Below are 14,657 nucleotides of genomic sequence, written 5' to 3'. Positions count from 1 at the left end.
CTCCCTTATGGCATTACTTTGAAGAGATCCTGACAGCTCCGCGGGTGAGACGGGTGGCGTACATGTCCTTAATGGAGGGGAGAGGGGCTCCACAGATCTTCTCCGCTGCTCTCACGATGCGCTGGAGGCTCCTTCAGCAGGACGTAGTGCTGGCGCCGCAGCTGGTCAGGATGCTTTCTATAGTCCCTCTGTGGAAGTTGCACATAACGGAGGCTGGGACTTTGGCTCTGGTCCAGGGGAGGTTTTCTGTGATGTGCACACCCAGGAACTTAGTGCTGGTTGCCCTCTCCACAGCAGCACTGTTGATTGTTAGAGGAGCATGCTGGACCCGCGCTCTTCGAAAGTCCACAACAACCTCTTTTATCCTCTCCACACACAGAGAGATTGTTCTGTGTGCATCACATGGCCAGACTGCTCACCTCACACCTGTAGTTTGACTTGTCTCTGTTGCTGATGAGACCCACTGTTGTGTCGTCTGCAAACTTGATGAAGAGGTTTGAGTCGTACTTTGGAGTGCAGTCATGGGTCAGCAGAGTGAACAGGAGGGGGCTCAGCAGATCTACTGAAGTACAGAGGAAGTTTAGTTTTTTTGTTTGTATTTATTTATTTTTGTGGCACTTGAACATATGGTTGAGGTGTATTAATCACACCTGAAATGACAATCATTGTTTCAAAACTTCCATGGGCTTTAGGCTAAAGAGCCAGGAACGTGCACAACTGTGAGGTGTGAGAGACACACACTGTATACAATGGGCGGGGCTTATAAAGGCTAACACCCTGCTCTGGGTCTTAAGGAGGAAGGTGGTGCACGCTTTTGCAGCTTAAGCAAGGGCACATCTGTGAGGATTCAGTCCCTCACTGTGTAAAAGCCAGTTCTGAAGAGATCTTATCAAGTTTAGATTTCTGTGTTGCATGCAGTATGTTTTTGCTAAACATTTTCAACAAATTACAAGTTCCTACACAAATACACGAGCCTGAAGCCACATTTCAAAGGCAGGTTGAGTTTATTTGCTTGTGTTTTGTACAGGTGGGATTTGAAATTGAAATCCTCCACAATGTATTACATCCCCACAGGTCTGGCCCTTTTCAGATATGCTCTCTTTAGAAAGCACTGATGACAATACAGAGCCAGCGTGTCCGGGTGCCGTTACAGGAAATGCTCCACACCATTTAGAGCTTGTATTAAGAGGTGCTGCTCTCTAATGGACTGTGGATTATGTTTTGTTGCGAAAACCTTTTAAAGAGTTTCTTACAATGACACACAGCTAACAGAAAAGTGGCCTTATCTGCAGTGCGCAGGCTGCTCCAACAGGACCTTGACATTTCCATGCCATTTTTAATCCTTTGGCCCAGAAAAATGTATTTTCACCGTGTACTGTGCATTGTTTTGGGCGCATCTCCAGTAAACCTGTGTATGTATACTCATCCTGATTCATCTATGTAAAAAGTTAAATTGCATTACCTTGTCTTTAGTGATGAGCTGACAGTGAGTCACAGTTAATCATGTGATCCGCAAGCCACTGTTAATGAAGTCTGGCTTGAAATGTGGAAAGTCAGTCCATGAATTGTTTTACTGTAATACTTTTTCCGTTTGCTTTCTGTAGATACACTCTCAGTGCCTCGCTGGTCCCCACAAATTCCCCGAAGAGATTTGGGAAACTCCATCAAGCACAGGTAAGTCGATGTTCGTGTCTGGAGCTCTGTTCAAATGCGTACGCCGATGAAACCAGGCCATTTACAGCATCTCTTTGTCTCCTTGTCACCTGCGCCGCTCCAAATGTAAGCCATGTAACTACAACAATAGCAAACGCGACTGTGATATGTCAGCGTGTGGGTGCTCGGCTGCTCAAAGTCAGCGAGATGACGGGAGCTGCCTCATCACGCTCAGCCACAGTGTCATTTACAGCTGCGATTTGTATAAAAGAACATTATTATTGCGAACTCTACTTGACGTATCTTTTTGCATATCTATTCCTCATGTACTTGATTTTATATTCCCTCGACAAAGCCAGCACTGTAAGGGCCTATATTATGCAAAACAGGTTTTATTGAGCTTTTAACCATGTTGCTGTTTTATAATCAAACCATCCCTGGACTTGTGCTTCCGGTAATAAAGTCCTGACTCCAAAAATGTGTTGAATTTTTACCCTTTGCTGTCCAATCCAATAAATTAAAAATAAATAAATAAACACTTGGACTTGAACTTAGTTTTTGATTCTTTTTCCTCTCAAAGCACAAAATCTTCTACTCATTTTTACATCCAAAATTCCTCAAAATGTACTCCTGCTGTCATCTTCTACTTTCAGTTAAAGAAAATTATTAGATTTTCCAGTTTATGCAGTGGGAGGAATAAGTAAGTACACCCTTTGGAAGTTCTTACATTACATTTCTGCCTATATTGATCATAACATGTGGTCTGATCTTTATTAAAGTAAAATGTCTGCTTGAACTAATACCACCCAAACAACTGCATGTTATGATATTGTTTATTGAGCATCAACATGTAAACATTCACAGCAGAATCTCCGAAGGCTGTACTCACTTTTTCTGTACACTATACATTACTATATTTCATGTTTGTAGATTGAGTTCAACAAGTTCAGACAATATAAATGTGACTCATATGTAGAATGAAGTACCATTTTTCTTTTAGGCCTCTTACTAAATAAATGCGCAGGGGAATTCATGAGATATTGTGCCCTTAAAGTCCCTCCATCATCTAAATGCAACACCAAAGAATTCACCCGGGAGTCCAGGACCAGGAATGACTTGTTGCTGCTTCTTTTCAAATGAACCAAAGGAGGGGCCTAATAATAAATAGATTTGGTTCTGTCAAACTGCATTAGTCAGCTGCCATTACCCAGCCGGCCTCGCTGCTGCTTTCCCTGGCGTCACATCGGTAAATACATGCAATAATCACAAAGGCGCCTCTGCCGCTCACTCAGTCTGCTCTTCCAGTCGGCTGTTACGGCGTGTGATTTGTGTGGGTTCAGCTGGAAAACCGCATCCCCTAAAGCCTGGACCAATCGTATTGATGTAAACCCCGTGTCCTCTGTGTAAAGCGCTCTTTGGCGGGCGGGGGGAGACGCTGAAAGAGGCAAACCGAATGGGGCAGAATCGGCAGGTGAGCGGCATTAGGAGGGTAAACAAGAGCACTGTCTTCAGGTGCCTATTATCTTGGTGGAAAGGTTACACTGTGAACGTGAGGCTTGCCTTCACAAGAAACTGTCTGCCGCAGTGAGACAGCAGCGCAATAGCGAAAGGTCACAGCACAATTTCTACTTCTGTGTTAACATTTCAGAATCAGAATCATTTTTATCGCCACTGTCAGTTTCGGTGGAATGGGGCAAACATGAAGCAGATTCAAATTGATTATTAAAAGTCATGCTACTTTAACAGTCTATTGTCTTAAGCTCCGGTCTGTTTTTTTTGTTTTTGCGCAGGTTTTCCACAAAGTACTGGATGTCCCAGACGTGCATAGTCTGTGGGAAGGGAATGTTGTTTGGACTGAAATGTAAAAACTGCAAGTATGTGTGTTTCATTTATCTCTGAATATCATGCACAACTGCACATATAATACTACCTTGTTTTGAATTATGCAAGTTCTTCAGAGCTTCTCTCCACATTTCGAAATGCCAAATGAATCACTATCCCTTTTCACACAGCACACCTAAGAAATCATTACTTGGGTGACAGTGTTTGGTTTACGCACTATAAAAGGCACAACACATAAAGTAGTCTTCTTAAAGTTGCACATGTTCAATCTACCCATGATAACTATCTGTTCATTTGTAGTTTTCCCCAAATACTTTCTGCGTTGTGTATGTTTTGTTCAGTTTCTCCGTGTTATTTGCTCAGCATGAGAGGAGCAGTGTTTACCTTCACGTGTACAGATCTCTAATCTCTCGTGTGTTTGACTGCGCACACAGGCTGAAGTGCCACAACAAATGCACCAAAGAAGCCCCACCTTGCCATTTACTCATAATACAGCGTGGCGGCCGAGAATCTCTCAAAGGTAGGAGTATCCTATCTATGGAATGGAATATGGCGCTTTTTTCACATGACACATTTCACCCAAAGCGCTTGACACAGTGTAGGGGATTTGGACCACCACCATTCATTCATTCACACGTCATTCAGTGGTAGGGGAAACCGGAGTACCCAGAGCAAACCTACGCAGACACAGGGAGAACATGCAGAAACGCCCCATCCGGAAATTGAACCTGGGACCTTCTTGATAACTGCTGTGCCCTATCATGCTCTAATCCTCCATTATGAATACATCACTCGTCTCTATTTTATATTGCCGTGTGCAATGCCATGTTTAGTTCATCTAATTATGTTTTTGCAAGTGTAAGGCTTAGTTTTCCTGCAATCCTTGAAAAGCTATAACAAATATTAGGGGTAATTGGCTTAGGGGATTTGTTTACTGTCAATTCGTCATGGGCCTTTGTAATTGACATGGAAAGTCCACTTTAAAAAGGCTCATTTTCTTTGATAGACAGGGTGGGCTCCTTAATTGCAGTTGAAACCCAGTCAGAGTCACGTTGAGGCGGTGCGTTTGTGTAATAGAGGGTTATCTCAGATTAATTAAGCCACTTGAGTTTGACAAATGTAAATGTGTCACACATTGCATGTACTGACAGAGAAAGCATTGTAGAAATCCTATTATCTTGTATCTGAATTGTGCTTCTTTTTTCTGCTTTCTTTCCTCTCCGAAAAGACCACCAAGGCATAACTCAAGGTAAAGCACCCTAATTAGAGTTCTTCTTGCCTGTTTTAGTTAAAGAAAGTGACAGCTTCCTAATGACTTGGTTTGCGTTTGGGGAAAGCTTGTGCCTGCATGATAACAGAAGGGCAGATTGTTTCTTTTTTTTTTTTTATTCCAGAAGCTGGGCTTGATAAATCGCTTTCCCTAATTTCCTAAAGCCATTAGCATATCTTTTGTTTCAGCGTAATCTTCCGAGGTGCTTCATTGTTGTGTGTTCCTTTCCGCTCACAGCTCGCTTGGTACGAACCGAATCTGTGCCATGTGACATCAACAACCCGCTCAGGTACACGGACCTGCACATCAGTCAGACCCTGCCCAAAACCAACAAAATCAACAAGGTGAGTGCGACGAATAGAGTGCGAGCTACAATCTACAACATCCCGCCGATTCTACACATCACAAGTCTTTTGTATTTTGGGCCTTGGGAAACTGTTATGAGTCATCATGTCATTCCCAGGGGATCAAGAATAGTACAGAAATATCTGCTGCACTAGGGATTCTGGATGCATCCATTGTTTTGTTTGTCACCAGTGTTTTCCATTCCCTGCATAATTTGAAAGTTCAATAATAGTAGCATTATAAGTTTGTGTAACTCATTGATTTGATGAAAAGAGAACTTTCCAGCTGCCAGTCCAGTCCTCTACTCTACAAGCCAGTCGTAATTTGGACAATTGGATCAAGGTTGAATTATGTCAAAATGCTCCGCTTGGTTTCCTCACTGAGTAGTAACAGTGTTTCTGTATTTTTATAAATAAACCCTCTGAAATGCGTGTGCATTTAAGGGTAGCTTCATACATAAACAAAACACATTACATGAATACCATTATACGGTGAGAGCAGCATTTCATTTTCATTCTCAAGGTCAGGGTAGAAACTTTCTTGGTTCTGAGTAAGAAGAGGCCATTTCTGTAAAGCACATTCCTTGTAATAATAATAATTGTAACAATGTTACATTATAGCCTTATAGTCTTATATAGCAGTTTTTCACCCAGATTGCTTTACAATTTTGTGCATTATTCATCTGCCCCATCAGCCTCTCATCTCACTCTCACAGGCTACCCCCACGGTCTCCTCTCCAGGAGGCAAACAGGCTAAACCCTACTTAGCTTCCAAGATATGATGGGATTGGGCATTCTCTTTGCATCTGAAATTTTGGTCGAAAAGGCTTCGACCTTAACAGATATTTGAAAGATGAGTATTTCTGTAATACTTCTGGGGCGACAGTGGCACTGTTGGTAAAGCGGGTTGTCTCATGATCAGAAGGTTGGGGGTTTGAATCTCAGCTTCTGAAGATGCGCTCTGTCATTGTGTCTTTGAGCAAGACACTTCACCCACCTGCCTCCAGTGTTTGTGTACACTGGTGTATGAATGAGAGTGTAAATGGGTGAGTGGTTCCTTCCTGTAAAGCATTTCGGGCCTAATGAAGGTAGAAAAGCGCTATATAAGTTGAGACCATTTACCATTTTCCTTTTAGTTAGTTGGCTAGTTGGTTAGTTAGTTGGTTGTAATTCATGCAAGAGGTCCACTGATGCTGGAGGCAAGGTGGAGGCAAGAAGCTACACGATCAGGCAGTTACTGTATAACATTACCACTTTACAATCAAGTGTTTACCAAACATAGTCATTTTTTCCCTATATAGCCCACATAATATATTTCCCCTATCATTTACGGAATCTCACTTTTGCGTTAGACCATTTTATGGCTATTACATGCAATTTGCAATACACATTAAACAGTGTAGTGAGAATGCTTCTCCCTGTCACAAACTGTACATGAATTAATTTCACAGTATACAATTGCTACGTTTTAATTATACTGCTCCAGACATAAAGCACAGCATCCAATTGTCAGTACTGACATGTTTGACCACGTCACAACCAGTTTTTAGCGTATTTTTTCCTTTTGTAGGCTCTGTTCTATACTACAATTATGTCAATACTAGGTTTCAGGCACAGTTGAATGACACCGACAGGATAACATACAATTATGGGCATTCAGCTCACCTTGCCGAGCTGATCCTTTGTACTGGAAAACGTATGGTGTCTTCATAGATAATATATTCATAAATCAGTTATTAGAGAAGTGCAAAGTTGTTCTTTAAGTGAGAATTAATTCAAAGTGAATCTCTTCTACTGTGTGTGCGCCTCAGGTTGGAGACAAAGAAAATTCCAGGTACAGATTTCTGCTTACTGGAGCTTAATCCCCCTCACAAACAAACCACACAAACAGTTGTGGGCAATTGGCAGAAGAAACAAAACGACAGCATATTGCACAGACTGATGTATTACCTCTGTCATGGAGGTGTCTGTTTTTACCACAATTCTTTTGAAATTAATGGAAGCCTAGTTCTGCTGGAAGGTAGAAAATCAATCTACGCAGAAACCAGCGTTAAAAGTTATGAAGTGGCTTCAAAAAGTGCAACATCAAAATAAACACTTCCCCACTTTCTGCCACCAGGACCACATCGCAGTCCCGTACCAGCCTGACTCCAGCAGTAATCCATCGTCCACCACCTCGTCCACGCCTTCGTCGCCTGCCCCACCCCTTCCCAGCAGTGCCACGCCTCCCTCGCCCCTGCACCCCTCGCCCCAGTCCGCACGCCAGCAGAAACAGTTCAATCTGACAGGTGAGGAGAGATATATATGTGTTCACAAAAAATGTTGTGTCTCGCAATTATCCCTGTTAAAAATATTTTATATGTAATTGCAAATATCCTGTAAAGCTGCAAATACACAACTGACACAAAGCACAGTTTACAAAAAAGGGAATAACATAATCCTCAGTATTTACATTTTCCTGAGTAATCTCATAATAACATAATTTCCAAAGTAAAGTAACGCTGCTTTATAACATGAGTCTATTTCAAACACACATTTATTATCTGTTTTCCAAAACGTTTGTGCACAAATTTCTTGCAAATAATACACAAACACTTTTTTATCCGGCTATGAAAACATATTTGTAACCCTAACTTTCCTTTCTTCTCTTTCCGCAGCCTCCAGTTATTTTAAATACAAGCAGCAGTTCATTTTCCCAGGTAGGTGCTTCCTAATTGATCATTACTCGAACCATCCTAGCCATGACGCCGGGCACAGGCTCCGAATGAATAAGGAGGACAGTTTCTTTAATGCTGCCGCGTTATTTTGGTCTGCCCCCACACCCTGTCTCATTTGGGGCCTCCTAATGACTTGTCTGTGCCCAGGCCTCTCATGCCTCACGCTCTCGACTCATTTGGCAGCATTTTTACAGCTCACAAGTGTGAAGTGGTGTGAGAAGGAGACGTGTAATTGAGTTATAGGGAGGTTTTGGGGGAAGGCGTAAATTCGACGGATGGTGTCCGCTCCGGCCACACAGATGTGATTGTCTGCTTTTCAGCTAGATTACACGGCTCTTTCCTAGCAACCAAGAAACAGTGGGAAACAGCAATTACCAAAAGACATCATAACAACAAATGGAGCTGTGCTGCACGATAGCCTAGTGCAGTGGTTCTTATTTTTTTCCACCGAAGTACTATACTTTACCATGTTCTGTTTTAGGACTGTAACAGACGAAAACTAGACTGAAATCAGGTTAAAACAAGACTAAAGTTTCTCTTAAATATATCTGCACTCCCCTTCATGCTGAAATAGATAAATACAAAAACAAAAATGTTTTGAATATATTTTTTTTTTCAGCTCACATTAAACCACAATTTAATCTCTGTTCAGTCAGAAAACCATCTATGAAGTTCTTCAGTGTGGAAATCTGGCACTTTTAAATGTGTTTTTTGCCAGAGGCTTACGAACGACCTCCTGATCCGTTCTGCTATATCTCCAACAGCAGCCTTTTTGTCCTATGATCAGAGACAGACTGCCCAGTTCCAAATCCCACACAGCGCTGTTTAAAGCCTCTGAACTTCCTGCATTGCACATTATTGGACTTAATCCATACAAGCATCCCAACACAAAATGGTTCTGGAGCAAAACCAGGCCATTGTCCCTGTCAGTGGACTGTGCCAGCTTCTAATGCGGCATCCTTCTAGGGAAATGCAGCTGCGCCCGAAGAGAGTAGAGAGTGCCATGGCAGGTGACAACATCCTCCCATGTTTATTCAGACATGCGCCAGCCGACCGTTATTCATTCTGAACTGTGTTATTTTGCACTCAATGGGTGGTATTGCGCAGTCCACAGGGACACACGCGAAGATACAAAAGAGTTTCAGTGCATACGCCCCTTGACACTTAACCCACCTTGGATTAAAGTAAAGAGTCAGAAGTGTGGGGCAGAGGGTGGTGGGTGAGGGGTGGAAACACAGAGGGGGGCAGGGAAGGGAGGGAGGAAGTTCAGCTTTTTGATAGAACTGCACCAGGCCCATGGATTTCACAGTTTCTTCCCTGTAGGCATTACCTTGAAGAGACTGTATGATGGGTGCATAAGGTCCTTGTCATTTTGAAGGCTTTGCAGGTGAGAAGGGTGGAGTACATGTCCTTAATGGAGGGTAGAGGGGCTCTGCAGATCTTCTCCGCTGCTCCCACGCTTCGCTGTACCACACAGGGATGCAGCTGGTCAGGGTGCTCTCTATAGTCCCTCTGTAGAAGATGCACATGTGACTTTGGCTCTTCTCAGCTGACCAGTGATGTAGTGTGTATGGTCCAGGAGAGCTTCTCTGTGATGTGCACACGCAGGAACTTAGTGCTGGTCACCCTCTCCACTGCAGCACCGTTGATTGTTAGAGGAGCATGCTGTGCTCTTCGAAAGTCCACAACAACCTCTTTTGTCAGAACAATCTCACATTTAGAGAGAGATTGTTCTGTGTGCGCTACATGGCCAGACTGCTCACCTCGCCCCTGGAGTTTGTCTCGTCTCTGTTGCTTATGAGACCCACCACTGTTGTGTTGTCTGCGATGAAGAGGTTTGAGAGGGCAGTCACGGGTCAGCAGTGAACAAGAGGGGGCTCAGCACACAGCCTTGGGGGACCCAGTGTTCAGTGTGAAGGTTCTGGAGGACTTGCCGCCGACATGTACAGCTTGTTACACAGTGATGTGTTGATCCCTAGGTGGAGCACTGTGTGTATAAACTGTTGTGGGATTATAGTGTTGAATGCTAAGCTAAAGTCTAAAAACAGCATTCTAACGTAGAAGTCTGTAGTGTTTGAAGGTGAGTGAGGGCTGTATGAAGCACAGTGGAGATGGAATGAATGGGAGATTAGTTCCTGAATAGAAAACCTTACAGTTGACCTTTCGCAAAAGCCCCGCCCCCGTAGCTGTGAGTCAATCTTGTATCATAACGGGGGAGAAGTACATGCAAGTGACTCTGTTTTGGTCCATTACCAGCACAATATCATCCAGATTGAGGCAAAATGGGTTGCAATGTGCAGTAGAGGATAGTGGGTCTCAACTGGTGGGTCAGGACACAAAAGTGGGAACCATTTTGAGTGGGTCGCGAGCCTCTTCCAGAGTGCATTTCTTTCGATATTTATCTTCTATAAAATAGTAGAAACATCTTCATCTTCTGCTTTTTACTGGAAGACAGACCATTATCATAATAACTGTACACGTCAACATTGTCATACAAACTATATTTAATGCAATAACATACATGTAAATTGGATAACTCCAGTGTTGTATCTACTATTCGTTTATTGTTAGTGCTGTAAACTAATGGCTTTGGCCTGACGGTTATGGTAAGCACTCTCCTGGCAGTAAATGTTGCACATGTAATTGAGTCACTCGCTGTAATGGAAACAGATTAGTGAACCTCGCTTGAGCATGTATTTCCTCAAACATGAGAGCACTTAATATGTTCAACGAAATGAATATTTCCCTTGCAGATGTCACGCCTCCAGAAGCTCCCCCCAGCAGAGCCCCGCAGGTCATTCTGCACCCTGTCCTGTCTGAACCAGGGTAAGTGCGGCATACGATGAAATACGATTCTGTCTTCTAGTTTTGTCTTGTTTTGTGCACATTTTTACAACAAATTTTAGTTTAGTTTTGCTGAAAAAATATGTCAATGAAATTTAGACTGTTGTTTGGATATAGCCCCACTTTATCTCCGTGTCCACTGGTCACCAGCCGCTTCAAAGTTATTGGAGCACAGACATTTGGGTGACGATTTCAATGTGAGGGCTGACATCACAGCCACTAGATTAATGCTAACATGGCCTTTCGTTTACGCTACACTTGGGATGCCAACTGGATTTGCACTGGATCTTTGAGGAAGCCAGTGGTCAGAGCAAAACAACCGGAAGAGGAGGAGGTGGAGTGATGAGATGCTTTTCGACCCAAATGTTAATTAGATTAGGATCTCAATCTATCACAAGAAACAGAGCAAGACAGTCTGCTTCTGTGGGCAGGGTCTACGTGGACATAGACAGGCATACATTAATCAATAGTAAATAAAGCTTCAGACAATTCAATTACAAAATACCAACACCATTTTAAAAGGTTCTTAAATGCTGAAAGGAAATAGAATGTCTATGTAATTCACAGAATTGTTTGTACAGAGAGGTTCTCAGGGCTAATTAGCATTGTTTTCAAATGATAATATATCTAGCCTCATTTTAACTAAATGCCACTAAATGCCACAAATAATGCCATGTATTTAGTATCCATTAGTGTACATTACAAAGGTTTGCTGTCCTCAGTTAGTGATATACTTCTTATACTACAGTATGTTCTGGGGGGAAAGAAAATCTTATTTACACAGGCTTTACTTTTTTACAGAGCATGCATGTTCATAATGAGCATATTTGTAAATGTTAACATTAATGAGAGCCAATAGTATATAATCACCTCCTACATGAAAGAATTAAACCCATCGTTGTCCCAGTCACTGTCTGCTGCTGAATGTGCAGTAACCTGGTTATTGGCAGAAAAGCCAAAAGATCACATTAATCACTGATCTGCCTTAAACGTGTGTAGGCTCAATCTGGAATGAGGCCAGCAGTAAAGGTGGAGGTTTCCTCTGAGCTGAGCAGCAGTCTCGAGTTTTTTCATCATCATCTTGTTGTGTGTCACAGACAAAGGGAGTGGTCTAATACGCCCTGCAAGGAATGTCTAAAAACACATGCTAATCTTTAATGCCATTGTATACTGTTCATGTGCTATTTATTACAGTTCCACGTCACTGGCTTTGCATAGGGGATTGAATAGATTATCTGAATACATTCACGTTTCTTTAAAATAAATCTTTAGATATATTAAAACTAACACTTGTTGGTTGGCGAGTGACAGGACAATATGTTCAAATCAACAATGTGGGTCTTTGGTGTACAAATCTCACTGATAATCTGAATGTGAGCACATTGTCGGTGCGATTTAATTATCTCTATTGTCACTCCCGCCCCTCATCTTGTCTTATCGGCTGCTGCAGTGGCAGCTGCACATTTCTGTGGCTTTAATAGTCCCATCCCAGGGTTAATGAGGGCCTGTCTCAGACCCCTGCGCCCGGCAGGATTCCCTCATTATAGAGCCCATCCAACCAGAGCCAGGGGCCCCTGGCGCCACAAGAATCACATTATTTTATTCGCGGCCTCACCTGTGTCTCACATTCCAGAAGCTTTGCAAAGGCGTGGAGATATACAGATGAAAGGTTATGAGAGGTTACAACTGATGGAACCCTCTAGTGATCTACACAGCAGCTTGAACCAAGTTGTAGAATTGTAGAGTTTTAATTTGGCTTGTCTATCGCTGCATTTAGTATTAGGCATTATTGGCCTTGTGTAGACGTAATTGTTGGCACAGATAGGTAACCATGTTAACACCAACATAGAGTACTTACAATGGGTGCTATACAAAACAAAATAGTGTACACTACATTCACACATATCGTTGCATGGTTTATACACAGCCAACAAGCCCGTCATGAAATATCGCAGCACTGGCTGGGGCTGTCAGACTTCACAGCGTTCACATATTCATGGGTCAGTGAAAAGTGAGACTGGAGTACAATCAGTGAGCAATCAGTTCAGCGATTAAGGCTGAGCTCGAAGGTGCTCTGTTTTCTGTTTTCTGTTCGATAAGTGATTTGATTTCTCCAAACAATATTTTCATGTTGTTTGTGTTTTTAGGCATGAGGGCAACCCTTTACTTCAAATTGAAGTGGAGCCTACATCAGATGTGAGTTCACTTTTCATGTTTACATTCTTTTTTTTACTACGGCTGTGAATTGAATAAATGTGGGACAGCGGGGCTTTTCTTACACATTCTGTCAAAATCCAATTAATGTGACGAGACAATTCTGCTCGTCCACCCCAGAATGAAGAGGGCAATGACGAAGACTCTGGTGATGAGTTCGAGGAGATGAACTTGTCTCTCCTATCGGCGCGCAACTTCCCACGCAAGGCGAGTCAGACCAGCATCTTCCTGCAGGAGTGGGACATCCCCTTTGAGCAGCTCGAGATCGGAGAGATGATCGGAAAAGGGCGGTTCGGCAAGGTTTTCCACGGACGCTGGCACGGGGAGGTGGCCATTCGACTGATTGATATTGAACGGGACAATGAGGACCAGCTCAAAGCCTTCAAGCGCGAGGTGATGGCCTACCGCAACACCCGGCACGAGAATGTGGTGCTGTTTATGGGTGCCTGCATGAGCCCGCCCCATCTGGCCATCATCACCAGGTAAACATCTCGCTTTGATGGAGGCAAGCTTTTAACAGACAGACACAATGTACAACCTTTCTGAGAGCTATTTTTACTGCAAAGAGCTTCCTATGCTTTGGAGATGTATCTATAAATGTGACATGATGCATACAATATGTGTTCGCTTTGGTTGACAAAACCTATGTGTAATTCTTAAAAGCTTTTGAGGAGCAACTCAGAAAAAGCTACAGGTTAGAGACCACGGCTGTACAGGGACTGGATTAACAAGGATGTACTTAATTATAACACAGGGCAAGCGTGAATAAAACAGCCTTCTGACCTAAAGATCTTTCTTAATGCCAAAGGTTTATTTAATTAGGAATCAGTATTCAGAATTCAGTCCCACACCACTGAAAGGCTTATCGCGCGTTCAGACCAATTACGTCAGAAGCGATAGGCGTGTGAATAATTACCTGCAGAAGCCGATCACGTGACGAGGCGATGTGATTTGCGCTTCTGTCCAAACACAAGCGTGCGAACAACGCTTAACAGGTGACAGGAGGAGGAGGAGCCCCATTCGCTCGAGCAAGAGGACGCGAAAGAGCAGATCCCGGCTTTGTGACAGGGGGAGCGCAGCCTGTGGTCGTATGAAACGCCATGCAGAACCCAGGCATTTCGATCAGAGAAATGAGAAACTTCAATAAACAAGACACAGAGATCAAAGTACTGCACATTCCAAAACACACTTGAACTACTATTTATTGGGGTCGGGTTTGGGGGCCGCTTGTACTGTAGTGTGAACTGGAGATCTCTCCTAACAGTCAGGGGCAGGAGGTTAAAACCTGTGTGGTGCAGGGGCCATGTATCTGCCGCCACTGACTCCACACTGCACGGGTCCGGGAAGGGGAGAGACTGGCCCTTTCTCAATCCTAAGTATGCAAACTCTGCAACACAACTTTATTTATACCGCGTATTTCGTACACAAGACAACTCAATGAGCCTGACAGACTGCTGATCGCGAGAAAATGAAAGCATGACCAAAGTTGTTTGAACAAATCTGCTCAGAAACCCAGTAAAAAAACATCTTGAGCAGGAGACACTTCTCTGGGGATGAATAAAGATTATTAAATGGATCACATCTCTTTATTTCCACGGGCACGATCAGCTGTTGATCAGCCGGAGCGTGGATCAGTGCGCGCTGAGGAGGGAGGAGGCTCGCGGTGATCCACGTGCTCAATACCTGGCAGAGTACGCACAGGTCATCCTCTGATGCATTCTCGGTTAAACGGGTGGAACAAGTTCTCTTCAGGGGATTTCCAGCAGACTTGCT

At 43.3% G+C, this 14,657-nt stretch overlaps 2 protein-coding genes across 3 annotated transcripts in view; one reads left to right on the top strand and one right to left on the bottom strand.

Moving 5' to 3' along the window:
- Positions 1-14,657, bottom strand: part of pebp1 (phosphatidylethanolamine binding protein 1) — a 136,991-nt gene that overhangs the window by 63,321 nt on the left and 59,013 nt on the right. The gene's annotated exons all lie outside the window — the stretch shown is intronic.
- The window catches only part of ksr2 (kinase suppressor of ras 2), a 79,383-nt gene that overhangs the window by 46,696 nt on the left and 18,030 nt on the right, over positions 1-14,657 (top strand). For both annotated transcript variants that reach the window (XM_079572251.1, XM_079572250.1), the window contains 10 exons: positions 1,605-1,674; positions 3,444-3,527; positions 3,930-4,015; positions 4,724-4,744; positions 5,003-5,109; positions 7,229-7,397; positions 7,767-7,808; positions 10,580-10,652; positions 12,818-12,866; positions 13,005-13,366. In XM_079572251.1, coding sequence (XP_079428377.1) covers positions 1,605-1,674; positions 3,444-3,527; positions 3,930-4,015; positions 4,724-4,744; positions 5,003-5,109; positions 7,229-7,397; positions 7,767-7,808; positions 10,580-10,652; positions 12,818-12,866; positions 13,005-13,366 — 1,063 coding nt within the window. The remainder of the gene's footprint in view (positions 1-1,604; positions 1,675-3,443; positions 3,528-3,929; positions 4,016-4,723; positions 4,745-5,002; positions 5,110-7,228; positions 7,398-7,766; positions 7,809-10,579; positions 10,653-12,817; positions 12,867-13,004; positions 13,367-14,657) is intronic.

This window comes from Gobius niger, assembly GCF_951799975.1.
Source record: "Gobius niger genome assembly, chromosome: 1".
Lineage (NCBI taxonomy): Eukaryota > Metazoa > Chordata > Actinopteri > Gobiiformes > Gobiidae > Gobius > Gobius niger.
Note: the sequence above shows the minus strand (reverse complement) of the source record. Positions and strands in the feature narration are given on the sequence as shown.